The 27,981-nt window shown below is 37.5% G+C and overlaps 1 protein-coding gene, 1 long non-coding RNA gene and 1 other non-coding gene across 7 annotated transcripts; 1 reads left to right on the top strand and 2 right to left on the bottom strand.

The window, feature by feature from the left end:
- The first annotated feature begins 66 nt into the window (after positions 1 to 66).
- Positions 67 to 5,499, top strand: LOC148865011 (protein CUP-SHAPED COTYLEDON 3-like). Its single transcript, XM_088980162.1, has 3 exons — positions 67 to 669; positions 2,662 to 2,927; positions 4,826 to 5,499. Exons 1-3 carry the CDS (start codon positions 501 to 503, stop codon positions 5,237 to 5,239), a joined length of 849 nt encoding a protein of 282 aa, XP_088836288.1. The 5' UTR covers positions 67 to 500; the 3' UTR covers positions 5,240 to 5,499.
- Positions 1,644 to 26,080, bottom strand: LOC148865009 (uncharacterized). 5 transcript variants are annotated; one of them, XR_016110472.1, is made up of 6 exons: positions 25,395 to 26,062; positions 25,166 to 25,279; positions 23,096 to 23,218; positions 18,992 to 19,369; positions 18,815 to 18,894; positions 1,644 to 1,898 (listed from the first exon to the last, which is right to left on the bottom strand). It is a non-coding gene; the product is annotated as an uncharacterized LOC148865009 (long non-coding RNA). The 5 variants fall into 5 exon arrangements; XR_016110473.1 differs by having other exon boundaries at positions 18,815 to 18,891; XR_016110474.1 differs by lacking the exon at positions 1,644 to 1,898 and adding an exon at positions 8,330 to 8,617 and having other exon boundaries at positions 18,815 to 18,891.
- Positions 19,805 to 19,876, bottom strand: TRNAT-UGU (transfer RNA threonine (anticodon UGU)). The gene has a single exon. It is a non-coding gene; the product is annotated as a tRNA-Thr (tRNA).
- Positions 26,081 to 27,981: the final 1,901 nt, after the last annotated feature.

The following is a 27,981-nucleotide window of genomic DNA, read 5'->3' as shown; positions in this document are numbered from 1 at the left end:
CACCTAATTTGAAAACTACCCAAGTTTTCTATCTTTCTGAATCATTATTATTTTGTCTTTAGAAACAAGAATTTTGGAAAATAGCTAAAGTTTGGATTTTTTTTTTTTGAGTTATTAAAACGCCTTGGATTTCCTCATTTATAGCATTGAATCCTCATTCATGATCACTTCCCACTCCACCCACAAGTCATGCAAAGTCTTCTGGAAATGATTTCTTGTGTCCATGGTTCTTCTTGAAGATAGAGCTATACATATCTCACAAGCATAAGTTCCTAGAATGTTGCCGTGGAACCTGACCTGTTAGCCACCTGTCATAACCGACTAGCCACAAGAGGTCTTGTCATCTATAAAATATTCCAACCACAAACAAGAGATCCTGAGGTTCTATTGATGAACTACATGCCAGCTCCCAACCATCCTCAGCTGTAGACAATTTTTACCAATTCAAACTCAAAAACCTGATCATACCTCTTTCACCCATTTTCCCTCCAAAAGAATACATGGGTTTAAGGGACATAGAAGCAACTCTACCTCCAGGCTTTAGGTTTTATCCAAGCGATGAGGAGTTAGTCTGCCATTATCTCTATGGAAAGATTGCTAAGGGGGGAGTATCTAAAGGAACAATGGTGGATGTAGACTTGCATATCTGTGAGCCTTGGCAACTCCCAGGTGGGTAAACCCTTTAGTTCCATGGTTTCGGTTTTGTTTATTTCAAAGCATCCTTGTAGTATCAATCTCTCTCCCAGATGCTTCAACTATTTTCTTTTCAATACATGCTTCCTTTTTGATAAATTAACTATGGTCTTAGTAATTTCTATTCTGTTATATGAAATATATGAATTAAGCACTTTGATAATTGCTCATCTGCACTTACTTTCAAGTTTGATGTCATAACCATTATTTATATTCACAGAGAAGGGGGGGGGGGGGGGGGGGGGGGGGAGGGGGGGAGAATAGAAGAGAGGAGAACAAGAGAGCATATCCAATAGCCTATCCTATTATATATCTATATATAGAAGGGAGATTTTAGAAGATCAACTTTCACCAAAAAGAAAGCAGAAGATCGACCAAGAAAAGGGAAAAGAAATAGTCTGCTATATTGCAATATGCATGAAATGATAAAGCTGTGAATGATCAATAGTTTCTGGGTCCTTGTGTTTTCATGGTGCACTTCTGTTTGTAATCTAAAAAGTAACGCTTTGTTTGCAAAAAAGGCTTCATGTTATTTAGATTTTGTAATTATCTAAATGATCATTGCCAATGTTAAACATGAAAACGAAACACACAGCAGCCCCAGCCAAAAGTTGATGAGGCTACAGCCCTTCAACCCAAGGATCATAACCACTGATTTGATAGACTTTTTGGAATTTTAGTGAGCTATCGTACGTATGTCTTTGGCCTTCTGTATATATAAAAGGATAGATATATTTATTTTAGACATTCACAGTTTATATAATGTTCTCTGTAATGTTCTATCCATTCCCCAGTTTGGATTAATGGCTGGGTCCATGATCAGTATATTAATGGGTGAGAACTGAGAACCCTTCATGGATTGATTCAAGTTAGGGCACAAACAGCGTCCAGATTATAGATTGTTTCTTACAGTATAATTAATTCTTTTCCTGTATTTTAAGAGAAAGAACTTTGTCTGCTAAAAGAAGAGAGCATATGTATTTCAAATGGAATTACAGTCCTAGTTTCGAACAGAAGTAGTCTTTCCTTCTAGCAATTATACAAGCTATGGATATGGAGATATATGCCAGCTGAATTCTTCATTATAGTTTCATTATACATGTATATCTTTACCAGAGACAAAAAAAAAAAAAAGCAAGTAATTGCGTAACATCCTGAATGGCCCACCAAAGCACAGAGGTGATGTGTCCGATTGGAGGGATAACCTGTTGAATGAAAACAACCCATTAGCTTAATCATTAATTTGGTCTTCTATGTGAATCTCTTTCTGCAACTAGCTCATCCAAGTCATGATCCTTTAGTGTCCGGAGACCTTAGATACAACACAAAAGCAAAGCATCCTTATTTCCTTCATCTTCTTCTCTTTCTTTTTCTTCTTCTTCTTATCTCTTTCTCTTTCAAGTTATACCCTTATTTCCCGGCCATTGGCTAGGAACAGTCCATGCGTGAAATACAAAGCAACACTCAACCTCTAACGCGCAGTTTAAATAAAATACAGTAGTTAGCTTCTAATCACAAGAGTATGCATGATTAAATAAAATCCACATAAAACCCATGACAGAGACATGAGGTTTGGATATTCCAAGGTATAATTAATATTAATACAATAGAAAATTACAGACAAACCTATCACCATTCACCAATACAACAAGAAACACAAAAAGAAAAGGGATAATTAAAAGCTTCCAACAGTGGCTCTTCTACTCTGTAATATAAATGCTGATATTTAGCCACCCAACTGTTCTAGCTAACTCCTCCCTATACCAGATTACTTGCCACATTCATCTATAACTAACAAATCAACACAACCCAATAAGGCAGGAAGCCATGGAAGACTACAAGTGTGTGCATATATATATATATATATATATAAATTTGTTATAATATATGAAATTTGTTTAAGTAAGTCGGTGATGATGGGTAGGCTAGCTAAGTAATTTGCATATATATGGACTTGTGTGGGCGCAGAGGTGGCCAAGCTGGGAGCCAACGAATGGTACTTCTTCAGCTTTCGGGACCGCAAGTACGCCACCGGCTTGCGTACCAACCGAGCCACGACATCTGGATACTGGAAGGCCACAGGGAAGGATCGTCCCGTCTTCGATCCGGCTTCCCGCGCGATTGTTGGTATGCGCAAGACACTGGTTTTCTATCGCAACAGAGCTCCGAATGGGATCAAGACAGGCTGGATCATGCACGAGTTCCGTCTGGAGAACCCACACATGCCTCCAAAGGTCTGTCTGTCTGTCTTCTCTTTCTCTACATCCAATTAATCCAGCTCATTCAATATAACTTACTCTCTCTCACACACTCTTCTCAGCACTCAGTAGACATAGACACTGTTTGGTTCTTATTGGCTGCAACTCAACTCTACAAGTCTACATTACCTTGGCCTGCTGAGTGCTGAGTGAGTGAGTTGGTGCTGCTGCCCAATAAAATAATAGCCAACATAAATACTCAAATACATACCTGATTAAGAAACTGACTGCGCCAAACACTCCCTTAGGGATAGGCATCGATATAATAAATGCTACAGAGACCCATCGCTTGAGAACGACGTTGTATGGGGACTCCACTGAAAGCCAAAGGTCCAACAAGGGAAAATTCACGTGAACCCCACGTAGGGGCAGTTTTGACGATTGATGTGGGAAGTAGACAAAATGGGTTTGGCTTTTATCGATCAAAGCACCCTTCTTCAGGGTGCAGTTTCCTTGGAATTTCCCATCAAAAGACTATCATGTCCCCTTGCTGTTGTTCGTAATACACAGTATCTTAGTCAAAGTCTAGCACAGGTCATGCCATAGACCAGCTGGTTGAAAACCTTCCCAACTCCTAAATAACTCATCGTTAATTCTTGGTTGGCTCGAAACTAAATCTCCTGAGAGCATTCCCTAGTGGTTATGACACTACTTTAAAAAAGAGTGGCGATTAATCCAGAGAGACGCTCTCATTTGTTAAACCATGCATACTCTATTTTATCACCATTCGTTGGTTCAAAATAGAAAGTTTGGAATTTTTGTTTTTAGCTTTCACGTCACCAGTGAATGATCGATAGAGACAATAGGGTTAACGAGGAGAGAAGTTGTAGTCAATTACACCGTCCTTGTTGAATCATCACTCTTGTAGAAAAAATAAATAAGGAAACAAGGAAAGATTATCCCAGCATGCATGGTTGTGACTCAAGAATGCTCCACTTGGTGTTCCATTAGAGCTCATAGATTTTACTCACCATGATGATCACTCCTGCATGATCGTTACACTTGGGGGCCCATTTGCTTTTCGATAAATTATTTACCAATATAATTATCTAGATAAGTGTTTCTCAGGAAAGATTTATCTGAGTAAGCGTATTTATCCTTTTTTTTATTTCCCAGATAAATAAGATAATAACCATTTTAGTCATAAAAATTTATTATTAAAATAGGCATTTTTGTCTTATTCAAGTGTTTTTAAGGCCCCGTTCGCTTTTCAGTAAGTTACTTACCGAGGTAAACGTAATTAATTGGATAAGTTTTTCCTGAGAGACACTTACCTTGATAAGTGCATTTACCCATATTCTTTTGGTTTTTAATGTAAATAAGGCAATTACCACTTTAGCCACAAAAGTCCATTATTAAAAGAAAATAAACTTTCCTTGGTCCCCACATAAATTTGAAAAAAGAACAGGGGATTCTTGGTCAATGAGAACCAAAATCCCATTGACCAACTTTCCCCCTTCTCAAAATCCAAAAAGAACAACACCCCTTAAGTGGGAAAGTAATTTACCCAATTAGGAGGGTAAGTGATACCCAGGAAAATAAACTTTCTCTACTATCCACATAAATCTAAAATGGGTTTCTCCCATTAACCAACTTTCCCCCTCTTAACATCCAATAAAAGAGCTAGGGATGCAAATGGATCAGACTTTGTTTTGGTTCAATAAGTGCATGATCAGACTTTTTCATACTAAGTAGTAAGTATTAACATGTCCCTAGCCTGCCCTAGATAGACCCAAAATCAGCTCTCTTACAATATCTAGCCTGACCTAACATTTTACCTTGGTTAACCATTTCTTATCTAACCCTGCTTCAAGTTTGTGTTTTTTCATATATATATCTTGCTAGCTAATGTGGCTATTAAACTGATTTTGCAGGAAGATTGGGTGTTATGTAGAGTCTTTTACAAAGGCAAGGGAGAGCATCTCACTGAACCTGGCCTTGGAAATCATGAGCTTGAAACCACAATTGGTGCACCTTCTCCAACATTCGCCCCTTTCTCTCATAACCATACCGTGCCAAGTGGTTACAGACAAGTGGTGGACTCATTCTCCTCAGTTCTACACCACCAAGACCAGAGTTTCCTAAACTTGGCAAAGCAGAACCCTAATTTTCTTGGGTGTCCTCAGGAGATGAACAACACACCCATGATTGAGGTTGATTCTAGAGGTGGAGATGAGTTTGGGTTTCTGCTGGACATGAGTTTAGAAGAGAACATGGGGGATGGAGGAACGCCAAGTATGGAGGAAATGAAGTTTGACGATCACGATAACACAATGGTTTTCATCTAGATTGGTTTTGTTAAAAAAAAAAAAAAAGAAAAAAAAGAAAGAGAGGAAAGGAAGGATACCCATTTATTGATATGTGATATATTGTGTTGTTTGTTTATAAGGATAGAATTATGCATTGTTTGGATATCAGATGATTGATGTATGGCAAGATGGTCTTTGGGTTCTGTATACGTCTATGTCATGTATATTGTCTACATATATCAGTCATTTTCTTTGTACAAAAAGTTAAAGATCAACTTGTCATTCCATACTCTCCAAAATCCAAATACAACACATGTGCATCCATCCTGTGGTTCTGTTGTTAGTGTTGGAGAGAGAGATGCAAAAATTATTTGAACATCATAATAACCACCGACATGGTCAAAAATATTTTACTATAGTTAAACAATTAATCATAAGAATCTGCATTTAAAAATCAGATATAACAATATTAAATCCAACATTTCTTTATACACTTTTTTCTATAGTGTTTTTATTTTATCCTTTTTTTCTAACAACATTTTTTCATTTTGTTTTCTTTTCCAATCATCTCACTTCCTCAGAGAGAGAGAGAGAGTATTTTCTTTTCTTTTTGAAAGATATAATTAATTTCTGACTATTTTCAATCCCACATAAAATTGTTGAATGCCAATTACTTTTGTAAAGTTGATGGGGTGTCTAAACCCACCAAGAATTCATGGGAGCCTGACTGTATGTCCCACAATATTAATTAAACCCCACTTTTAATCATCCTTGAGCCAACTTCAAACCCTAAACATATAAGGCTCTTGCTTTTGGACAAAGCTCACCACCCATAAATACATGCACCAATCCTTGAGCCAACTTCTCGGGAGCATCAACCCTATTATTATTAACCCTTCTAACCATTTAATTAACCCAACCAAACCATCTTCACACATTATTAACCTCTTTTGCATCAATCCCTGAAAGCCAATTACAACCACTTGTTTAAGTTTACCCATTGCATTTCATTAAAAAATGGTTATATATATGACTAGATAATGTACATTGAACTGACCAACGAATGAAAATATTAATATATCCTTGTCTACGTAGCTTAGTGATCTCACAAAAAAAAAAAAAAGAAAGAAATAAACATTGTTATCCAAGAAGAAAATTAACAAGAAGAGTCTCCACCAAGGCACCAACTAAATTACAATCTTATAATTGGTGTGATCACCAAGGTAAATGACTAAAATTGACTCCACTAAGGTCTACGAACATCAATTCTATATTAAAGCCTTACTGTCATGTTTGTTCATAACAAAACCATAAATGAAATGCATGGACTATTGTATGTAGCTACTTGGTCTCTTGTTGGACCTACTTAACCTCCACGATTACCATGTCATGAAATAATAAAGGTGAAATAGGAAATGAAAGCAACAAACATACATAAATGACATGAGAAAAGGCTAAGAATTAAAGAACGAAACAAATATTGTGATCCTAAAGAACAATGAAATCATGTTTGAAGCAAGGGGTGCAGGAAATAGAAAGCATTATCATGGCCAAGAACCCAACAATTTCCTACAGCTCAGAGACAATATAATCTTACTTGCAATATATTCTTCCTCTCAAACCACTAAGCTCTGAACTATCTTTCCTCTAATCCTCCTTTCTTGCAATAGTTGTCAGCTCCAACATGTTTATAGAAGGTCTCAATATTTTTTCTTATATAAGCGTTAAAATTCAATCCGGATGCATCTAAAAAGATACACTTTTGTTCCACAGTTCATAATTTGTCACGTCTCCTTATATTAGATCAAATGGAAAACTCATTACCGAAAAACTCTCGAACCTGCTTGGCCCGTCATCTCCTTACTTTTCCCTCTCTCTCTCTATACATTTCTTCCGACATCTTTATATGGTCCTCTGAAGCTGTTTAATAAGATAATAGATCCCCAATGGTTTTCAAGAAAAAGTAGTAACCCAGATAAAAAAACTCTCTCTCCCCCAAGGTTTCTCCCATTTCTTTCTTTCGTTCGATGAATTTGTTTACAAACATAAAAAAAAAAAAAAAAAAAAAAAAAAAAAAAAAAAATCCAGAAGCTGTAATTTGCAGACAAAGAGAGAGCAATAATTCATATTAGATAACAAAACAACATGATTTAAATTTTAGAAAGTTGGAAATTTGAAGAAGTGAATTACTATCACCATCTGATTTGAAAGTGTAACCTAGATAGCAAAAGACACAGAGAGAGAGAGAGAGAGAGAGAGAGAGAGAGAGAGAGAGAGAGAGAGAGAGAGAGAGAGAGGAGATGGAGAGATATTTGGATTTTATAAGAGCAACTACGAAGGGTTTGTCAAGCAATCATGGGAGTAGAAAGTGAAACTCTCTTTGTTCCAGAAAAAATAAATATGGAGAGAGATAGAAGGAACGGTAATATTTGGCTGAAAAATCGTTAAGGGCAGAGATAGTTGAAGAGGAAAGGCGGTGGTGAGGGTTTAGGTGAGAGAGAGTCCCGATCTCCTGCCCACACCTAACCACATAATATTGCAGTCACACATAGGAAACATCTATCTTATTACATAATATTATGCACCGGAGATGTTCCCAATTCACAGAGGTGGTGTGCTGTGGTTAGATGTGAGCAGAGTTCTAGAACTGGAGGGTCAAGAAAAAGGGGTTTTGAAATACTTCATTTTGTGATTATCAAGTTAACAGCCTCAAGTGAACAGTCAAATTAATGCTCAAGAAGGAAATAAAGGGAGAAATTGCCACCAGTAATATTATGGTTTAGTTGGACTCTGGATCTCCTGTCCATGCCTACCCACACTACACTATCCCCATGAATTGGGAACATCTCCCCCGCATAATACTATGCAGAGAATGAAATGTTCTCCATGTGTGGCTACGATTAACGTGGGCAGAGTTCTCATGGGCAGGAGATCCAGACTTGTTTAGTTGGTCAACAAAGCAAGTGGTTAGAAGATTGACTCCACTAGATGAGTTCTAGGCAAGGGGGACACTATTGTCTCCCTTTTCCATTTCTATTCCTTTGATGATCAAATATAGTTGAATTATCAATGGGTGATGAATCTTCATTTATAACCATTCGCCATAAATAAGAAAATAAGATATAGATGTATGAAAATATGCGGTAACTCTAAAATAAGAAAATAAGAAAGCCAGAAGATATGAACAATAAGAGATGAGAGTTGATAATTTTGATAGAGAAAAAATAAAGCATTAAAAGGGTTCCTTTATCAAAGAAGGTATGTCCTTTATATGTTTATTGTGGTAATTAAATTAAAAAAAAAAAACTATTTGGATGCTATAAATAATAGGATCTGTTTGGTTCGCAACTGGAATTGGAATCATAATCGGAATCAAAATCTTTTAGAATTGGAATCTGAATGGTCCATTCCCATAATCTGCTTGGTTCAGACAAGAATGAAAATGAAAATTAGAATCAACAAGAATAAGATTTCATTCCCAAGGGAGAAGTAAAGAATGACCATTTTCTCAAATGGGGGAATATCATTCCAACAAGAATGAGAATGAGATTCTGATTTCACCCAATCAAACAGTTGAAATTGAATAACCCATTCTAATTCCATTTCTAGAACTCTATTCCTGCGAACCAGGGCCTATTTGAATTCAGGGTGAGATCCCTTTCATTGATAACCATAGAATTATCAATAATAGTGACTATAGATTGATCATCAATAATAGTGACAATGTGACCAAGAAAAAAACTATACTGTTTACTGAAACTCTTCACATGTCAACCAACTTCTTCAACTTTATTAGCCTTTTAATGACGTAAACAAGGGAAGAATGAAGTTGTATTGTTCAACAACTAAAATAATTTATTTAGTTGTAAATTTTCCAAAAGTTGAGCATTTACATTTTGGAACAATATATATTTTAGTAAGATTCAGGATAATAACATAGAAAATAGTTATGACTGTATTCAGACATATGCTAACAACATTTAATTTAATCCTCAAAATAATGAATAAAGAAATTTGGACACCATATTTATGAATTAGTTGCAAGTATTATTTGATATCCATTCAATTAACAAGTAAAACAATTAGATTGCTAGTAATATTATTAATGCAAAGTTATGAAATATATAAATTGCTTACAACTTTGCCACTTGCCCCATGTTCATAACTTATTTATGGTATAAGTCTATAGTCCTGCTTGTTAAAAATAGGACAGGTGGCAAGTTATCGGGGCCCCACACATATACACATGGTCCCCCATGCCCAAGAAGCCCACTGTTACTTACCATCATTGATTACTTTTTACCCTTCATATAACAAAGCATAGATTCATTTTTGCTGTTTTTGGGCCTTTTGTTTTTGTTTGAAAAACAAAACCAAGCATATTGACGAACACCCCCCCCCCCCTCTTTCAAGCTAAAACTTGACAAAAAAACATCGGAACCCGTGTGCGTCTTCAAGAACCATGCCATCAATTGCAACTCATGTTGTGGATAAATACATCACCCAACTCTTTTCTCATTTTTTTCTTCTTCTTCTTCCAACCTCATTAGGGGTGGCCACAAGCTTGGCTTGAGCTTGAGCCCAATAAAATTCAGCTTGTGAGGCTCACGAGCTAAGTTCGAATAGTTACATATATACATACATACATATAATAAATAATAATAACAATAATATATATAATATTTTTATTTTTATATATAATAATAACAATAATAATAATTTTTTAAAACATTTTTCTCAAGTTGAACTTGAACCCAGTCAAACTCAAGCTTACGAGCATTTGACTCTAGTCGAGCTCCAGCTCAAGGTTCTAACTTGAACCGAGCTCGAACTCAAACTCGAATCTTATACTGCCTTGACGAGCCAAACTCAAAAAGCTAGTTATTTAGCTTGGCTCGACTCAAATCCACCCCTAAACCTCATCATCATCATCATCACTTGTCTCATTTCTTGAAGAAATGTAACAAATAATAATATATATTATAAAAAAAAATTAACATGCAAAAAAACTGCAAATATGTATAAAACATTTGGAGGGCAATTTAGAATGTAGCAACCTATATTATTACGAGTCAACAGCAAGGCTACAGGATTAAATTTGTCTGGCTTGGGGGTATTCATCAACATGTATGCTTTTGTTCTTTCGGTCCTGTTGTTTGTCAGGAATACAAATCTTAATCAGATACAAATATTGTATTATGCTCAGTTTCACATCTTTTTGTTTGTATATGATTTGTACACTTTCTGATATAAAAATATGTACTTTTTGTCTTATTTGTGCCACAGTGCAAATCGTATATTCCAAAAACTAATAAGAATTCATCACTTTCCGCCTGCTTCAATTCTCTCTCATATAAAATGGGGATCGGGTCATCTTTCTTCCTGCTCATTCCCAAACAAATAATCTTCTTTTCATCCAACCCCCTTCTCTTTTATATGATGTGGGTACCACATCATTTGGCTTATTTACTTTTCACAAATAAATAAGATGAACAAAATAACTCAAGTGGCCATTTAATTTTAAGTCTTTTAAGAATTTCATTTCTTATCATCAATTCAACAATAAATCTCTCTTCTCTTTCTTATTAACTCCTTTGATTATCTCTCCTCCTTAATCAATTTATTAACTCCTCTTCCTCCAATAACTCATTCCCCTAATTCTCTCTTCTCTCAATTGCTTCGTTACATTGCTTAAAACCCATTGATTCTTCATTTTTTTTTATTTTTTTTTTATTTTAGGGTAAATTATAAAGACCCCTATATTATGGGGTCTGTGACAAAGACCCCCTTGCACTTTATTTTGCAACAAAGACCCCCCTATACTTTATATTGTGACAAAGACCCCCTTGTACTATGATCGTGAGACAAAAACCCCCTAGACCGTTAAGATAGATGACGGAATGTGTTAAGTTACCAAAATACCCTACTAAACTTTTTCTATTTTCTTTTTTTTCCCTTTTTCCTATCTTCTCTTCTTTTCCCCACCCTCATCGTCCTCTCTCATTCTTTCCTTATATGGGCGATCCTCCAACTCTCCAAGCCCCAGTTCACACTGCAAGACGCTACAATGTACCAGTTTAACATCTCCGACAAGAACTTCCTCACCTAAAACTATACATATTATCCTCCCTATAAAAACTATATCCGTGTGCCAAAGAAAATGGTGATGCAATCTGATGGTGCGCGATCTAGATTCTCCTACCTGTAGGGCGGCTCAGATGCCTGTTGCCAAGTAGGTCGCTCGAACTGCAAAGAAAGGGATGTATCAGAGAACCCAGGGTGGCTAACCCAGCGAGGTCGCTCCGATGCTTAAGTCAGTAATAGTATATGCGAGCTGAGAGTTTGAGAACAATGAGAGATAGAATGCACTAAATTGCGCGTACTTGGGTCCTGAGGGGGTTGGTGCCCTTATATAGTTGAGCTGTTGTGGGTCCCACAAAATGACTTCGGGATCCGTGGCCCGCGTAGATGAGATCCTTTTTCCGCTTTAGAAGGAGATTAATGTACCAGTCAATGAAGTCTATCATTACCGTCCAATCCGGACGGGTAGAGGATAAGGTTGTTGTTATGCGGCGTGATCTTGGGAGATTGGAGTCCGCTAAGAAGCTTCTGGAGTTGATTATGTGTAACTTCGGTACTTGGCTGTTGAACTGGCTTTGGCGCTGGGGTGGCTCTATGCCAAGGTGCCCAGACACCAGGGCTCCTGAACTGCTGACTAGGCTCCCCTTGCCGAGTTGTCACCCTGCTAGCAGGTCGTGTCCACATGACCTTTACTTACTAGGTCGAGCCAAATCACTCCTCGTGCTAGGGGTTCTGACTTGGTGTGGGGAGTTCATGACGAGTCTAAGTGGATTTGGCACGATGTCTAGGTGGCACGGAGGGCGGGCCCTTGGCTGGACCTGTATGACCATTTGGCTCAACCAAGAAATGACCCAGATCGCGTATAAGGTAGGCATGGATGTCACACCGATTATAAACTCTACGGACGTCAAAACACATGCTCAACCGATTTCAACTTTAGGTAGCGTGTAACCGGTTTTCTTAGAATCCGTAGGATCGTGCAGATCTTGATCATTGATCCTCGGATATAATGGCTATAAATAGGGGCTGAAGGGCTGATTTTCTTCACCACAAACCGCGTGACTGAGCTCTTTGAGATCTCGTTCAAGTCTCCCAACTCGGTGTCAGCTATCCCCGTGTCTGAGGTCGTCTTGCTTTCTTTTGTCTTCTTTGGTGAGTTCATCTTTCTTTGTTTTCAATTTCATTGTCTATTCCTTTAGCATGCCTAGCTTTACTTTAGATAGTCTTTTGGATGGGAGTGGTAAGTTCGTTGGTGCCGAGGTGAGCACCTAGGCACAAGCTGTAGAGTCTCATCCTGCCGAGGTGGGCACTTTGGCGTAGGATGTGGACTCTAACCTGTCTGAGGCAGACTCACCTCGGCAAGAGTATGAGGCTTCTGGTAGGTCGGCCTCCACTTTGCATCGGGGTCATTTTCCGGGCAGCTTCAGCCCGTCTTCATTGACAACGGGCAAGCTCTTGTCCTTAGTAGCTCGGTATAGGCTCCCTAATAACTTAGTATAAAACATTCCCTTAGGCAATTTTCCTTGGGATCACGGTCATGATGAGATCATGGTCTTCGAGGAGCAACTTGTAGTCGGGCAACACTTCCCACTCTATCCCTTCATAATTTAGATCGTCAAGTTTTTTGATATCGCCATAGACTAGCTCCATCCGAACTCTATCCGCAACATCGTAGATACCATCTCCCTTTTTCACGATTATAACCAACCTCTAGACCTCGACACTTTTTCTTCGATCATCTCTATCAAGAAAAATTCAGCATGTGTTCTACTTGAACATAGGCGAAGCTATTACATGTCTCCTCACCCCAGGTACAAGTTGTTTCATGAACTCTTGAACAAAGTCCCGGCCTAGAAGAGGCATTATTTCGTAGTCTGTAACACCGAGGGGTGGCTGTTTTCAACTCACTAGAGGACTGCCATCCTTGACCCCGGTGTCAGATTGGACGAAAAGATTTGAGAGGAGGTCCGGTCTTGGGCAAAACTCGGGCTAAAGTTTGAGAATTTCGTGACCGAGGAGAAGCTCATGCAAGCCTGGCTAAGTCCTCCTGGTAGGTCGTCATCATAGCTGCTATACTTGTTTTCCTTGCCTTGCTTTATTTTGATCTTGTACTTACTCTGTTCGCTGCCTTTTGTAGTTGCCATGGCTAACATCCCCATCGATGAGATCTTCAGGGGCATGTAGAAGGGTAAGAAGAAGAAGAAGGCCTCCAAGAAGGCTTGCCTCCACGTAGAGACCACCACCTCTGACATTGGTGCCACCGTCCCTGAGCACCCACCAGTGATTGACTTGGTCGAAGAGGACCAAGGTAAAGCTTCCCCGCCCCGCTTGCCCGAGGAGAGCACATCTTCCGAGCCCCAACATTCTCAAGCGACTACTCCATCGAGAAGCAACAACTCAGCTTGGAGCATCTTGACTCCGAAGTTTGGTCTGCTCAAGAGCAAGGACGCAGTCTTCGCCGAGGAGGTTGCTTGTTGGGCTGACTTACTGATTGCTCAACTTGGGGCCAAAGCGGCAACTCACTGCATGGTGGTACATACTCAACTGTTGGGCTATATTACACTTTGATTTTTCTCCATACTTAAATTCTATTTTTTCTTTTGGCAAGTGAATTCTTCGACCCATGCCCTGGCCTACCAGTCTGAGGTGAACCTAAAACGAGCTTTCGAGGCCGAGGAGTCCTCCTGAAGTGCCCAATCCGAGCTAAACCTAGCTTGCAATGAGGTCAACCACCTGAAAAATGATGTGCGAGCTATAAAGGAATTGTTGACTATGTTGATGGTAGAGAAGAAGTCGCTAGAGGAGCACGAGGCGACTCTTAAGAGAGAGAGCGAGAACCTCGAGATGCTGGTTAAGGAGCGGTTTGTTATTTTGCTCCAGGAAATGGAGGAGGCCAAGGTCAAGGCCGTTGAGGAGTACAAGTCTTCGATGGAACATCGGGAGCTACTGGTCGAGGCCGGGACAGCGGGCTACCGCAAGGGTTTTAAGCTTAGCAAATGGTTGACCCAGCATGAATTCTCCCATCTCGACCTCAGTGCAATCACAAAGTCGAAGATCACCATGGATATGGCCGTCAAATCTGCTAAGGACCCGGACTTCGAGGAAGAGAGCGAAGATGACCTCCTCGACAATGAGGCAACAGAAGAGGGAGAGGGAGGTGGTGTCGACGAGGACCATATGGAGACTAATCTGCCTGCCGATACCTTTGTTGGGGATGAGGAGCCCCGAGTTGACTGATGCCTCTTTTCTTGGACCCCCCTGTAAATAATTGTTCCCCCTTTTTTTTCACTATGTACCCAAAACATTTCTTTAATGAAATACCACATTTGCAAAACTTCTTGTGTGCAAAAAAATTTTCTAAGTATAGATTACTCCTGAGCAAGCGAGCTAGACTTGAATAGGAAAAATTCAACGTCGTTGTATGCCGGGGTGAACAAACATTGTAGGGTACATGCCCGATTTGTTTGTGACCAGGCTACTTTTCCTTTCCCATGCCAAAGTGATTGGGGTTTTCAGTTGCCCATCCCGAAGTGACTAGGTCTTAGCGAGGCCATGCCGAAGAGGCAACTGGGTCTTAGGCTGCCTGTGCCGAAGAGGCGACTAAGACTTCTATGCCCATGCCGAAGAGACGATTGGGTATTATATCGTGCCGAGGTCTTCTTGTCAGCTCGGCACCATAGCCCTTAGGCTTCTGGGAGAGACTTAGGGTCCTCTCTCCAGTTCGTCGTCCTTAGTGTCAACTCAGTGATTCAGTGGACTTAGTTATTTTTTCAGTTGTGTTGAGGTTTCACAGATAGTATCTCCTTAGGTTGTCAACGTTCCAAGCTCGAGTTACCTGTTTCCCCTCAACGGTTTTGAACACATAGGTTCCTTCTCTAAACACCCATCTCACCCGATATGGACCTTCCCAGTTCGGGCCAAGCTTACCCACGTCAGGCACAGGTACCATTACCTTACCAAGGACCAGGTCGTCGACTCGAAATAGTCGCTTCCTAACCAGGACATTATAATACCAAGCTACTCGCTGTTGGTAAGCCGCAGTTCGAATATGGGCCAGGTCGCGTACCTCTTCAACCAGGTCCAAGTTAGTTCGGAGCTCATCGTTGTTTGCCTCTTTGTCGTATGCTTCGAGCCGCAACATCGGTACTTCAATCTCTGGCAGAATCACAGCTTCCATCCCATTTGTGAGGTTGAAGGGTGTTTCACCGATCGTGGTCTTGATCGTAGTCTAATAGGCCTAAAGGTCGCTAGGCATCTCATCCACCCATAACCCTTTGGCTCACGCAAGGCGAGCTTTCAATCCATGGAGGATAGCCCTGTTCATCACTTTGGCCTATTTGTTTGATTGGGGGTGTGCTTTCAGAGTGAAATTTTGCTGAATCACCATCTCGATGCACCAGTTCTAGAATTTAATGTCCTCAAATCACTTCCTGTTATCCAAGATCAAAACCTTGGGCAGTCCGAAATGGCATATGATGTTTTTTCAAAAGAAACTTTGCACATACCGAGCTGTGATGCTTACTAACGGTTCGGCTTCGACCCACTTCGTGAAGTAGTCCACTATCATGACCAAGAACTTCCTTTGCCCACTTGCTGGAGGAAATGGACCGAGGATGTCGATTCCCCACTGCACGACGAGCCACGGTCTAGTCAGGTACTTCAGATCGGCGACAGGCTAATGGAGGATGCTGGCATGCCTCTGACATTTGTCGCATTTCTTGACGAGCTCAATTGCATCTACTTTCATAGTGGGCCAATAGGAGCCCTGCCTTAATGCCTTTTGGGCAAGCGCTCTGCCCCCCAAGTGTCCTCCATATAACCCTTCATGGATATCGCAAAGTACAAACTCAGCTTTTGAAAGTCGCATGAACGTAGGTAGGGAAGCGTGAAGGACCTCATGTATAGTCATCCGTCTATAAGGACGTACCGAGTTTATTGACGCTCTACCCACCGAGCTGCATTGCGTTTTGCAGGTAGGGTCCCGTGGAGCAGATAATCAACGAGCAAGTCAATTCGACTCAGTTCTGCTTCAATCCAGACATTGGGGTATTTTCAATTCCCATCTTCAAGGGTAGTATGAGGATTAAAAAATATTATAACCTTTTTGGATAGAAGGCTAACAGAAGGGGATCTTTGTCTCACGGTCATAGTATAGAGGGGTTCTTTGTCACAAAACAAAGTACAAGGGGGTCTTTGTCACAAACCCCATAGTACAGGGGGGTCTTTGTAATTTACCATTTATTTTATCCTTTCTCTCTCTCTTTCCTCTTCTCATTAATCTAATAAACCAAAAACAATTTGTTTAGGGATGATCATTTCAGTCTAGCTCCTGCTTGGGCCCGCATCAGGCCCACAAATAAATAACAACTTAAAAGTTAGTAAACAAAATTATTATAAATAGTTAAATCACCCAAAACTAATGAGAGAGAGAGAGAGAATTCTAAGACATAGGTGACACACCTTCCATCATTAACCTATTTTAGCATATTTCTATAGGTCTCTTCCATTATTAGGCTATTGTATTTTGAAAAGATAGAGAGAGAATTTTACTTTCATCTAAATTCCATTTATTTGTTCCATATTCAAATTCTATTTAATTGGTTAATTGTAAAAAAAAACTATAATTTCAAACCTAATAAAAAAATTAATAAAAATTTACTAAAGTTTATAAAAATATTGAATTAATAAAAATTAGTAATTCATCATATAAAATTAAAATAAATTTGACTTCTATTTAAAATAACTAATATTAATAGGATAATTAAAATTGATAAGAAAATGTAAAAAAAATATTAAAAGTAATATAACAAACCACTTGCTTAGATACCTAATAAGAAATGTCATAAAACTCATTCTACTTGGGGATGGTCATTTATAACCTAGCCAAACTTGGCTAGACCTACAAATTTCCAAGTTCAAACCATTATTTTCTTCAGAGTTAGGTCTAGCTTAGATCCGCACCAAGCCCAAACATAATGTAGGTAGTATGGTTGTAAACAAATTGGATTTAAATGGATGAAACTACATCCACATTTGATAATGAAATCTCTAGATATGCATCTACATCTATTTGATTATTATGTTGGATTTCTTATTGGATTTATATTTAATCTGCAACCATCTTATTGTGTTTAAAATGATCAAAAAAATTAAAAGTTTTAAAAAACTAATTATTTTTAATGCATATATAATAAGTGTATATAAATATAAAATATCAAATTTATCAATTATTAACTTTATATAATTATACATAATATCTATATATGTACATAAAATAATAATTTTTTATTGGACTTAGATTTTAATTGGATCATATGGGATTAATCCACATTCAATCCAATTACTAAACAAATGCAAGTTCTAACATCCAAATCTAGGATAATTGGATTTGGAGTTGAATCAGGTATCATATCGTCAGAGTCCATTGACAACCCTAGTAGGCAAGGGCCAAGCTAAGAAATCCCTAGTCTTGGTTTGGAAGTTATATACATATATGGTAAATATTCTTATATAATATTTAGATAATAAATTTTATATTGATAAATAGATAGAAATTTTTATATATTTTTTATAATAGGCTAAAATTAAATAAAAATTTTGATTTGTAATAAAATTGCAGTTTTATAATTAACACAATTATCCCCCATAGTTCCTTTAAAACTATTAATGCACTATCAAAACTTGGCTTGAGATCTTTTATTTTACTCTATTTTTCATTGGGATACACAATGAGGGTAGCTCATCTCCCATACCTCCTTTGGCTTTAATATCAATTATTATTATTATCTAAGAATAATCAAAAGCCCAAAAATAATCAATACTCAGGTTGTACTCAATTTGGTTTAGTCCAATTACGAATGTCACATTTTCTTTGGAGTGCAACTTGAGTTGGTTGTGTGAGGTTGAGGATCAACCCAAGCCCAACCCAAAGACCCAAACCTCAAGCTTGGGTTTAGATTAATTTAATTATGAGTATAACCTAATTTTATGTATTTACCAATATTTAAGTATTTTAAATATTTAAATAGTATTTACAAAAAAAATGTAATATTTAATAATTGATAAACTAAAGTAAATAAAATAAAACACTAACAAATAAATTGGAAAAATAATTTTATTAAGTAATTTGTAGTAATTTATTATTTTTGTTGAAAATTATTAATATATTTAATCCAAATTACTAAATTACCAAATTATTTTGTAACAAATTAGTAAAATAAAGTTTATTTATTTTAAATAACATTGTGTTCCTTCCTTATCAGTTTCTATTCTTTAACTTTCCCTTGACAAATTCCGTATATCGTACGGGTCCCCGCTAGTATAAAGCAAATGTAAGGCTTCAAAACAAAAACAACTGCCACATCAGCAATTGTCATATTAGCAAATATCTGATGTGGCAGTTAGGTTTAGTTTTAGCTGATGTTACACTTACATAGTGGTATCTTCTAAATTCTACTATATATTTAAAAAAGACAAGGCTACCACAAATATAAATAAATAAATAAAAATGAAAAAACAATAAAATCGGGTTACCATGACTGTCCACTTGACAGAGGCTGGACATTCAGCATTTGTTCAACTCCCTAAAGTTTTGTCCACAGGCTCCTTGCCTACTAATTAAAACAAAAATGAAATGAAATTCCATTCTTAGTTACAGCTCATAAACAAAGAAAGGAATTGGCAAGAGTTTTCTGAATTGACTACTCATACCTTAGCAAAATGTTTGCAGGGGATCAGAGGTAGAAAACAGTCACCAGCTTGGATATACAACATTGCCCCAATTAATCAAGTTGCCCTACTGTCTTGTGTGTTTCATCCAATTATATTTCTCCCTTGAGACAATGCACAAGACATTAGTTTTCTCCTGTAGAGCCCAAAATAGGATCATGAATGAGCTCTAATTCTTCTCTTCTGAACCCAAACATGTCCCAATGGTCTCTAACAATTACTTCAGCAGCTAGCTGATCAGGTCCCCAGCAGTCAAAGCACTGGCACAAGTCTCTTAATGTAATCTAAAATACAAGAATGGATGTCTGGTTCCAAAGGACAACTCCAGTCAAACTGTTGAGACATTTTCTTCTGCAAAACCTTCAGTTTAGAAAGATAAGTTAGTTCCCAGAGGCTCTACACTGACCAATAAACAACTCCTGAGAGCTGACAAGAGAAATAGCTTAAATAGCTTAAATGCTTTATCAGTTTATTCAATCAAGGCATAATATTAATATTGATGACCCACATGAACGTGTTTTTTTTCTTCTTCATGGAGATCCTGTCAACTGAACCATCATTGGTTGGTATGGTACCCCCATTCTGGTGTTTATAATACAGAAGATCTCACTAGAGAAGTGTGACAAATTTATGCAGGTTAATACAGCAAACCTGAGATTAAAATCAGTCTTGTCTTCAAAAAGGTCACCTTCTCGTCTACCAATGTGTATGGGAAAAGAGTCAGGAATCTTTACACGTGAATACACAGTAGGACTTTTTTTTACTGAAAGAAAAGTGAGGAAATTTAAAAAGACATGCCCCCACGCAGGATCGAACTACGGACCTTCAGTTTACAAGACTGACGCTCTACCACTGAGCTATAGGGGCGACGAACGAATGAACTATTCAAAAGACCTTATTTGTTCGGTTTACCCTCATCCACAACTTTGCCGTGTGACAGAACAAAAGTGACATTTAATTTTTAATTTATAACTGTTGAAATTAGCAGGAGCTTAAAATGGAATGGTGATAATTAAAATGGAATAGTAATTAGCAGGTTTTAGGGTGATTGTTTTTAGGGGTTTTTACTGTTCAGTCCACCCTTACAAATCTTAGTACCACCGTAGGATTTTATCTCCAGCCCATTCAGTCCTCAAAATATTAATGCAATACATTTTTCCTATATTACCGAATACATCTGATGTATCAGTATGTATCAACCAATTTACTTTTTTATTTTTAATTTGAACTTCCCATCCATCTCTCCTATTAGTTCTCTTCTTACCGGTATTTTCAACCTATCATTGACCCAACTAGTCAAATAGTGGTTATTTGGTCACAATACTGGCTTGGGCCAACTTCAAACCTAGTTGATGGTATATGATCTAGTGCTCCCTGCTAGAGGATAGATCGGATGATGGGCTGACTAGGTTGGTTGGCCGAGCTGCAAGGAAACAGTGGTTAGAGTACTTGGGGTGCTTTACCCAGGGTGGACACTCCAATGCTTAAGTTAGCAATGAGCTTGAAGAGAGCAAGGAAGTGGAAGAGCAAAATGGGTGTTAAATCATGCGTACCTTCTCTGATCAACAGGGTACATTTATATAGATGCAGGTTGTCGTGGGTTTCACGTAGCACGTCTAAGATCACCGGCTTACCTCGCTCGGAGGTGGTTTCATGTTTGGAGATGGCTACCGCATAAGGCGATAGAGTTTATACGATTGCCTCCAAAGCGGGAGGGGTGAGAGTTAGCTCTGTCAATCAGGCGACGTGATCCCAGAGGATTCAAAGACGATAATTCACTCGTGAAGCAAGTCGGCCACCATGTCATGCATATCACTTACCGAGCCTCAATCAGATTGGAAAAAGCAAGTCACCTCTTATGCCGACCCAACCTTGACAAGTCAAGATGTCCACAAGTCGGCCCTGCCAAGGTGGTGCTGAGACAATTAAGGAAGGCAAGGTGTGCTCGAAGTGTTTCTGAAGTCGTTGCCTACATGGCACTGAGGTGTTGTGAGACGATTCTGGGGTGCCATGTGTCACGATGTCACTGGAGTCAAATCACCTATCATCACTAGTGCTAAAAAAAAAAAAGCATTGATTTGGTCAATGAAGCACTCACGTTATTGAACCGTCGATCTGTCCAATAAGTTATTGGGTTCTTTATTATTTAATTTTTTCTGAATTTCTTTATGTTAAAAACATCAAGGGTTGACCCATTAACAGTTACAACAATAAATTGTTGAATTATCATGTGTTTCAACTTTTAAGTTTTGGCTTTTTACTAAATTTATCTTTTTAATTTTAATTGAATTGCTAAGGTATGTATATGTGCAATTTTAATCGTTTTTAAAATTATTGATGTTTAATTTAATAACCCCTAAGTGTATCCGGATAGTTCACATTTCACAATTCTTTCCCTTCATTTTCCTTCAAACCAAACATGGCCTTAAGTTTTGATACAATTTATATGTATTAACTAATAGGGATGTCATACATACCTAGCCAATCCAAACAACTTTCCTTTATAATGGATATATGGAATTCGGCCACATTTATCTTTACTTCTGAAAGTAGGGCTGCAAATTTGGGTGGGCTTGGGTAAAGGATTTGTTAAAAGTTGTATGGGCCCCACCCGGCCTGAGAGTTCTCAAACTCGAAACTTGTAACTTAAATGGGCGCATCATCCCTGATTTCAAGGATAGCAAACTGGGACCATGTGTATAATCAAGGTTTAAAGTATTGGTACGTATCTTGTTGGGAGTTTCCTAATATGCTTTTACAGGAGTTGTATTGAGTCAGATTATGGTTTAGAGGGTAGTTGAGACTTAAACCAATCCCTCTGAACTGGTTCTGAAAAAAAATAAATAAAACATTAAAAAAAGCACCGACACATGCCAATATCCCCTATCGACATGTATCAATATTTAGAACCTTGTGCATAACTGATCAACAAGAATATATGGCATTTTGCTCATCATTACAGATAAGATAACAACCATTGAGATTATTATTAGCAAAACAATAGGTTCTGGGCTAAAGTCACTGATGTTAGAGTTCTTGTTAATATTGTCCAGACCAACGCTTTTCAATAGATATAGATTTTATGTATTTATATATTGTATCCAGAATTGTTTGCCTGTCAAATTAGAACTCCCACCAACCTTATCACTGAAGATGCAAAAGGCACACAAACATATCTAAAGCTTTAGTTCTACATGTGAAATTTAGGTGGCATAGACAAATTGACAAAATGTCTGTAGATTTTTTTTCTGAAAATCTATTTGAGACACAAAATTAATTCTTTTCATCGATATCTTCTATTACTCCTATATTCTGTGATAAATGTACTTAGTTAAAGGGATAAGTTTTTTTTTTTTTCTGTTTGGCTGCGTTTGTTTTCGGTGTAAACTCAACCGATAGAGTTCAATTTTAATGGGTTTAAAATTTTATGAACCATTGGGACATTTTTAATCGTGATAATCGATGTATTATTTATATCGATTATTAATGGAAAACTCAGCTGATGGGTTACAACGTGTGAAAATACAGACCAGGGTAGAGTTTTATATCAGTCTGTATATATTTACACTAAAAACAAATGCAGGTAATGCAAATCAGTGGTGGAATTTTACCTTAAATTTGCATTTATACTGAAAACAAATGCAATCTTAAAAAAGACAAAAGAAAAAGCAAATGTTGACTGTTTTAAAGTTTCATCTAGAAGGAATACAAATACAAATATATACAATACAAATTCATACAAAATATAAGGTTTTGCGCTCTACATATTTATATTTGTATTCTTGGAGCCTTAATTGTAATCTCTGTTAGAATAAATTAATAATTAACTAAGTGGGGTAATGTTTAATAATTAACTAAGTGGGGTAATGTATCATGTTAAGAAACTTCAAAACAGCTCAGACTGTTTTTTTATAAATAGAAAAACTTTTCTCACTTAATGCCAATTGGTTGAGACCAGCCAACGAACTAGCTGAAAGTTGATGTTAATGGAGTGATTGATGTCAGCGGACAGAGCTAGAATTAGTTTCATTTCGTTTCGTGATAGCTGCCTTGGCATTTTTGGAATGGAACGTGCAAAAGGTTTACCTTTTATGCTCTTCCTTGGAAGCTGAAGCCTTCTATCTTAAAGGTTTCCACTATAGTAAAGCTCAATCTCAGACAACATGGACAGTTATGTAAAGCTCAGTCCCAAGCTGTTTCGTGAGTGGCCTGCAGGAATAGGATCCATTACTACTTACGAAATTTGAATAGAGAATGATGATAAGATATTTGGCCTAACATTTTGAAAGGGATTGATGTTTTGCAACTCCAAGGCATTAATCTATCAAAATCTAGTCAAATCATAGCAGTAAGAAGATAACTACTAAGCAAAGAAAAAAAAAATGAAAGTTGAACCATTTCAAGTTCAAATTTTTTGCTTGTTTTTTATGCAATTTTTGCTGGTGTAAATACATGGGAGTTGTATGTAAATTCTGATTTACTTTTGCTTCATATTTGACTTTGTCTTATTTGTTTGTGCACCTTAAGTGAAAGATAATAATGTACTTACATAGGAGGAGGGTTATTTGTTTGAGAGTGAGGTAAGAAACAATGTGATGTGGTCCCCATTTTATATATAAGAGAGAAATTTGATGTAGGAAGAAGGTAATATAAATTTTGCATCAGTATGCAAAATTTGTACCACCAGTTAGTGCATGTGATAGAAAGTACAAATTTTGTATCAGGTAGCTAGTTAGGAGTGCAAACCATTTTTTTTTCTTTTTTGAGAAAAGAAAAGCAGCTTTGTTAAAGAGAGCAAAAAGAGCGATTAGTTTAGTGCCAAGGAGTGCAAATCATGGTTATGAAAGAAAAAAAAAAAAACAGATGCAAAATTTGTATCCGATTAAAATTTGCAAAGCAAACGGAGCTTTAGGATTCTAGCTAGAGTACAAAGAACTCTTTGACCACACCCGTTCATCTAACTGCAGTCCAAGGATATTAAGGTAAGCTTCCTTAGAAGCTTAAAGACATATACATGCATGGAAAAAAGAAGGAAGAAGATGAGAGGTCTAAAACTACATTGAAAGTGTTAAACCGCCTGATGAGAAAAGTAATGAAACTTGGAGGAGGCTCTCTGTCCAATATAGCCTAAAAATCTAACTCTAATGAAGGTTTCGATATATTTGATCTCTTGAATTGAAGTTGACTGAACGAACTAGAGCAAAGCCTCAAAGCCTCCTCTTGTATTTTCCTTGTTTGCTATTGAGTATCTCCTTTTTCTACTTCCTTCTGCTTCTATCTAAATTTCTTTTAAGGTTTTGTCAATTTATATATCCTATGTAGTTTATGACTTCTTATATAATAGGTATGACAGACTCTAGATAGAGGAGTTGAGAGGGAGTAGTGATGATTTAATAAGGTTTTAAAAAGAGAGGCTTGATTGATAGACCCTGGCAAAAAAAAAATCAGATGAAAAAGATATCTAGAGAGAGAGAGATGAAATAGAACTATCAACTATGCCTATATTGTCCACATCTTTGTTAACTTGGTTAAACCATTTAGGTCTTGTACTATATAGTCTTCTACAAACAAAAGGAAATCAACTTGCTGAACATAGCATAGAAAATTAAGTTGCTTGAATCATAGTTTCTGTTTCTTCTCCATTAATGCTAAACTCATTTCATGTTAATCACCCATTCCAAGCAGATGTCAACAAACCCACTGGCTCTTCCTACACTATCAGGACCAGTCTGCAGAAATTAATGCACTGAACAGTGCTTATGTTGAGTGACCTCCCAAGTAATCAGCACTTTGATTGGAAGGAAAATATGTCTGAGGAGATGATATATATTGTCTTTATCTAGATTTCACCTGTTTTAAATAGAAGGAAAAAAAAAGAAAAAAAAAGAATGCTTGTCTTTTCCATCTATGTATCATATATATGATGAATATGGATCAAATCATATTCTTTCGTTTTTAATAAATTTTTATTTTACTACCAACAAAAAGAGATGAAAATGATCAACAGCAACCTAGCTATCGTAAGGGAGTAACTGCTAGCTAGATTAAGGGAATAGGCATAGATGATGGAGTGTACAGAGAGTGGAATTCTTTAATACAACAGGGTAAGAAAAGTAGAAATGCATGTAAATGAAAGTTTAAAATAAAGCTTCTAACCTTAGATCTCAACATGGTAGAGGCAGCAGTTCGGACATCAATTCAGCCCTTAAAATTTTTCACAGAAGACAAGCTCCCCTCATCAGCATTAATGGGCTGTTCATTCCTTCAATCCTAGAATTAATAAACATGAGAGTTCGATCCTTAGAAACCCAGTTGCTACATATAACTAAAAATATAAAAAGCAATTGCTATTTATTACTGTGAGATGCGTATTGATTATTCATACCTAGGCAACACATGTATGAGCTCAGTATCAAAGGCAAACGAGTGGTACTTCACCTTTTGACACTGAAAATACCTCACCCACTTTTTTCTGTATACTAATCAAGCCACAGTCTATCTGGTACTGGAAGACCACCGTAAAAAGTTCTCCTTTGCTTGATCTGAATTCCCAGTAGTTCTCATTCTATTATTGACATAATCGAAATGGGATCAGAATTGAAAGGTGTTGGATCCTGCCTTCGGTAGTCTAGTATCAGTGCTTTTGGTTCAGGTCCACAGGCAAAAGCACTGGCACAAACAAGTATCTCAATGCAGTGAGGAAATTTAAGCCAAAATCTAAGCAGAGTAGCGGACTGTTTGGCTACAGAGGGGCAGAGAGAAGTGAGCAGATGGGGGTGGTAATTAACATGCCAAAAGCCCATTAAAGGATCGACCTGTTGATGACACTAGATCATTGGCAGCCTGGAGAAGTAAACAACATTCTACGATCTAATGAACTTTCTAGCAGAAAGGTTGTAGACATGGAAGACTCAGACTGGGTTTTCCCTTGTTGATCATAAGCAATGAATAATCATTTCTTTTTTCTGAAAAACCTTCATTTTCAGAAAGATGCTTAGCTTGGGCTAAGCAGTACACAGTAGCCAGTAAATTAAACCCATGAGAAACAAGGAGAGTGGCTGTCATTCTTCATCATTTGCGTTGGAATAGACTGATGGAGATAACCCAAACACACCTTTACACAGAAATGGACAAACATACGGACATGAGATGACAGAATCATCATGGAGGACCACCCCCAAACAGGGCCTCTGTTAATGAAGTAGTCCAGAGAGGGAATGCTAATGAAATTTCACTTGTCCTCCCATCAGGGCGCTTTGGTCGAGACACATGGGAAACTGAGAAAACAACAGGGGTTTCTATTAACTGTACGTATAGTGTAGCGCCTATAGATGAATCCACGCGGTTTCCTCGCATTTTCTTTTCTGGACTCATTAGCTGAGGTTATGTGGCAGAGTGGCAGGACTGAAATGGTTGGTTCCCCCTGGAGGGCTTTTCGTTAGGTATATTTTGGCAAGCGAGAAGATTCCCACTTGTTGAAAATTGATCGTCAAGTCTGGGGAGTTCTTACAACAGACATGATCTAAACTCTAAAGTGGGTCTTTTACCCTTTTAACAATTCTCTGTTCATCCCCTCAGAAGAGGCAAGGTGTTGTTTTTGAGAGAGAGAGAGAGAAATGGAGATGTAAGGATTTGCTCTTCGTGGGGTGTATTGACGCAATGCAACAATGGATAACATTAATTGTGAAAAGAGGAGAGAATTAATTGTCAAAAGTGCAAATTGACTGATTACAAGTTGGAGGGGTCAGAAGGGCTAAGAGCAGTCTGAAAAGATATGGGTTGAAGCAGTATAAAATGGTTTAAGCATTCATAATTTAACAATGAATATGACATACGACACCAAATAAGAACAAACCACATTTGCTATGACAGTGTCCTGTAGCTTGTAGCTTTAGATGTTTTGCAATGACCCTACCTTTGAATTAGATGAAGTGACATGTTACTAGGTGTTTGGCATTAATACTGTTGCTTTAGATTTAGAGATGTTTTTTGAGAAAACAATATTGTATGCAGGATCTATTGCATCATTTTCTTAGAAAATTGCTCATTTTTTTATTTGGCATCAATGTTGATACCAGTGTTGTATAACCATTTTCAGCATTGGTATACATTATCCAATGCCCAAAATGATGCTACGCCATTGTACCGCTGGCAGAAACAGACTGTTTTCTGAGAAAATATTGAATTTGGTGTTTTTTCAAATCACATTTTCCCAATTTTCAGGCGTGGTCTGGAGCAACATTTTTTTTTAATGATGCTAAATAAGAGGCCTCTGACGTATCACCTATGTGGCGCTGTTTTCTTAGAAAACGATATCGATGCCAAACACCATCTTAGTGTGTCTGATGCAATATATCAAAAGCCATGATTCTCCTTTTAGCCCTGTACAGTATCGTAGCAAAAATGAATTCATACAAGAAATGGGTTAGTCTTAATCCTACAACATGTAAAAAAGGTAAAAACCAATCATAGTTACAAGAATCTCAGTAGTGAACCAACAATATTTGGCTCTAAACATATTGGACTGGAATTAGGGTTACATTGGAGAAGAAAATATTGGATTGGAATTGATGAATTTGGATTGAGCATCAGGTTGAGTTAGGGTCGACTAGTTTGAGATCTAGGGGCAGGTTGATAACAACTGGTCGCAGTAGCTGAACTGAATGAATTAGTGCTTTGTATTTTAGTGGATAAGGTATTGAGGGTGTGAGCTCCTTAATGGCTGAAGCTGAAGTTGGATTTATTACTATTCTCTAAAACCTTTTATCATTTAATTGTTTTATTCACTAAATACAAAGCAACAAGTTATTCAGTTCTACTTTCAGATGTTATCAAATGATCCATATAAAACTGAGATCACATTTCCTACAACCGTGATAATTAATCCGAATACCTCTCAATAAAATATGAATACACAGTTTGAAAGAAAAAAAGAAAAAAGAAAAAGGAAAAAAGAAGGCATTATATCAATT

This window comes from Nelumbo lutea, chromosome 3 (assembly GCF_056320005.1).
Source record: "Nelumbo lutea isolate HS-2025 chromosome 3, American lotus-T2T, whole genome shotgun sequence".
Lineage (NCBI taxonomy): Eukaryota > Viridiplantae > Streptophyta > Magnoliopsida > Proteales > Nelumbonaceae > Nelumbo > Nelumbo lutea.
The sequence above is the reverse complement of the archived record's forward strand: the minus strand, read 5'-3'. Positions and strand labels throughout refer to the sequence as shown.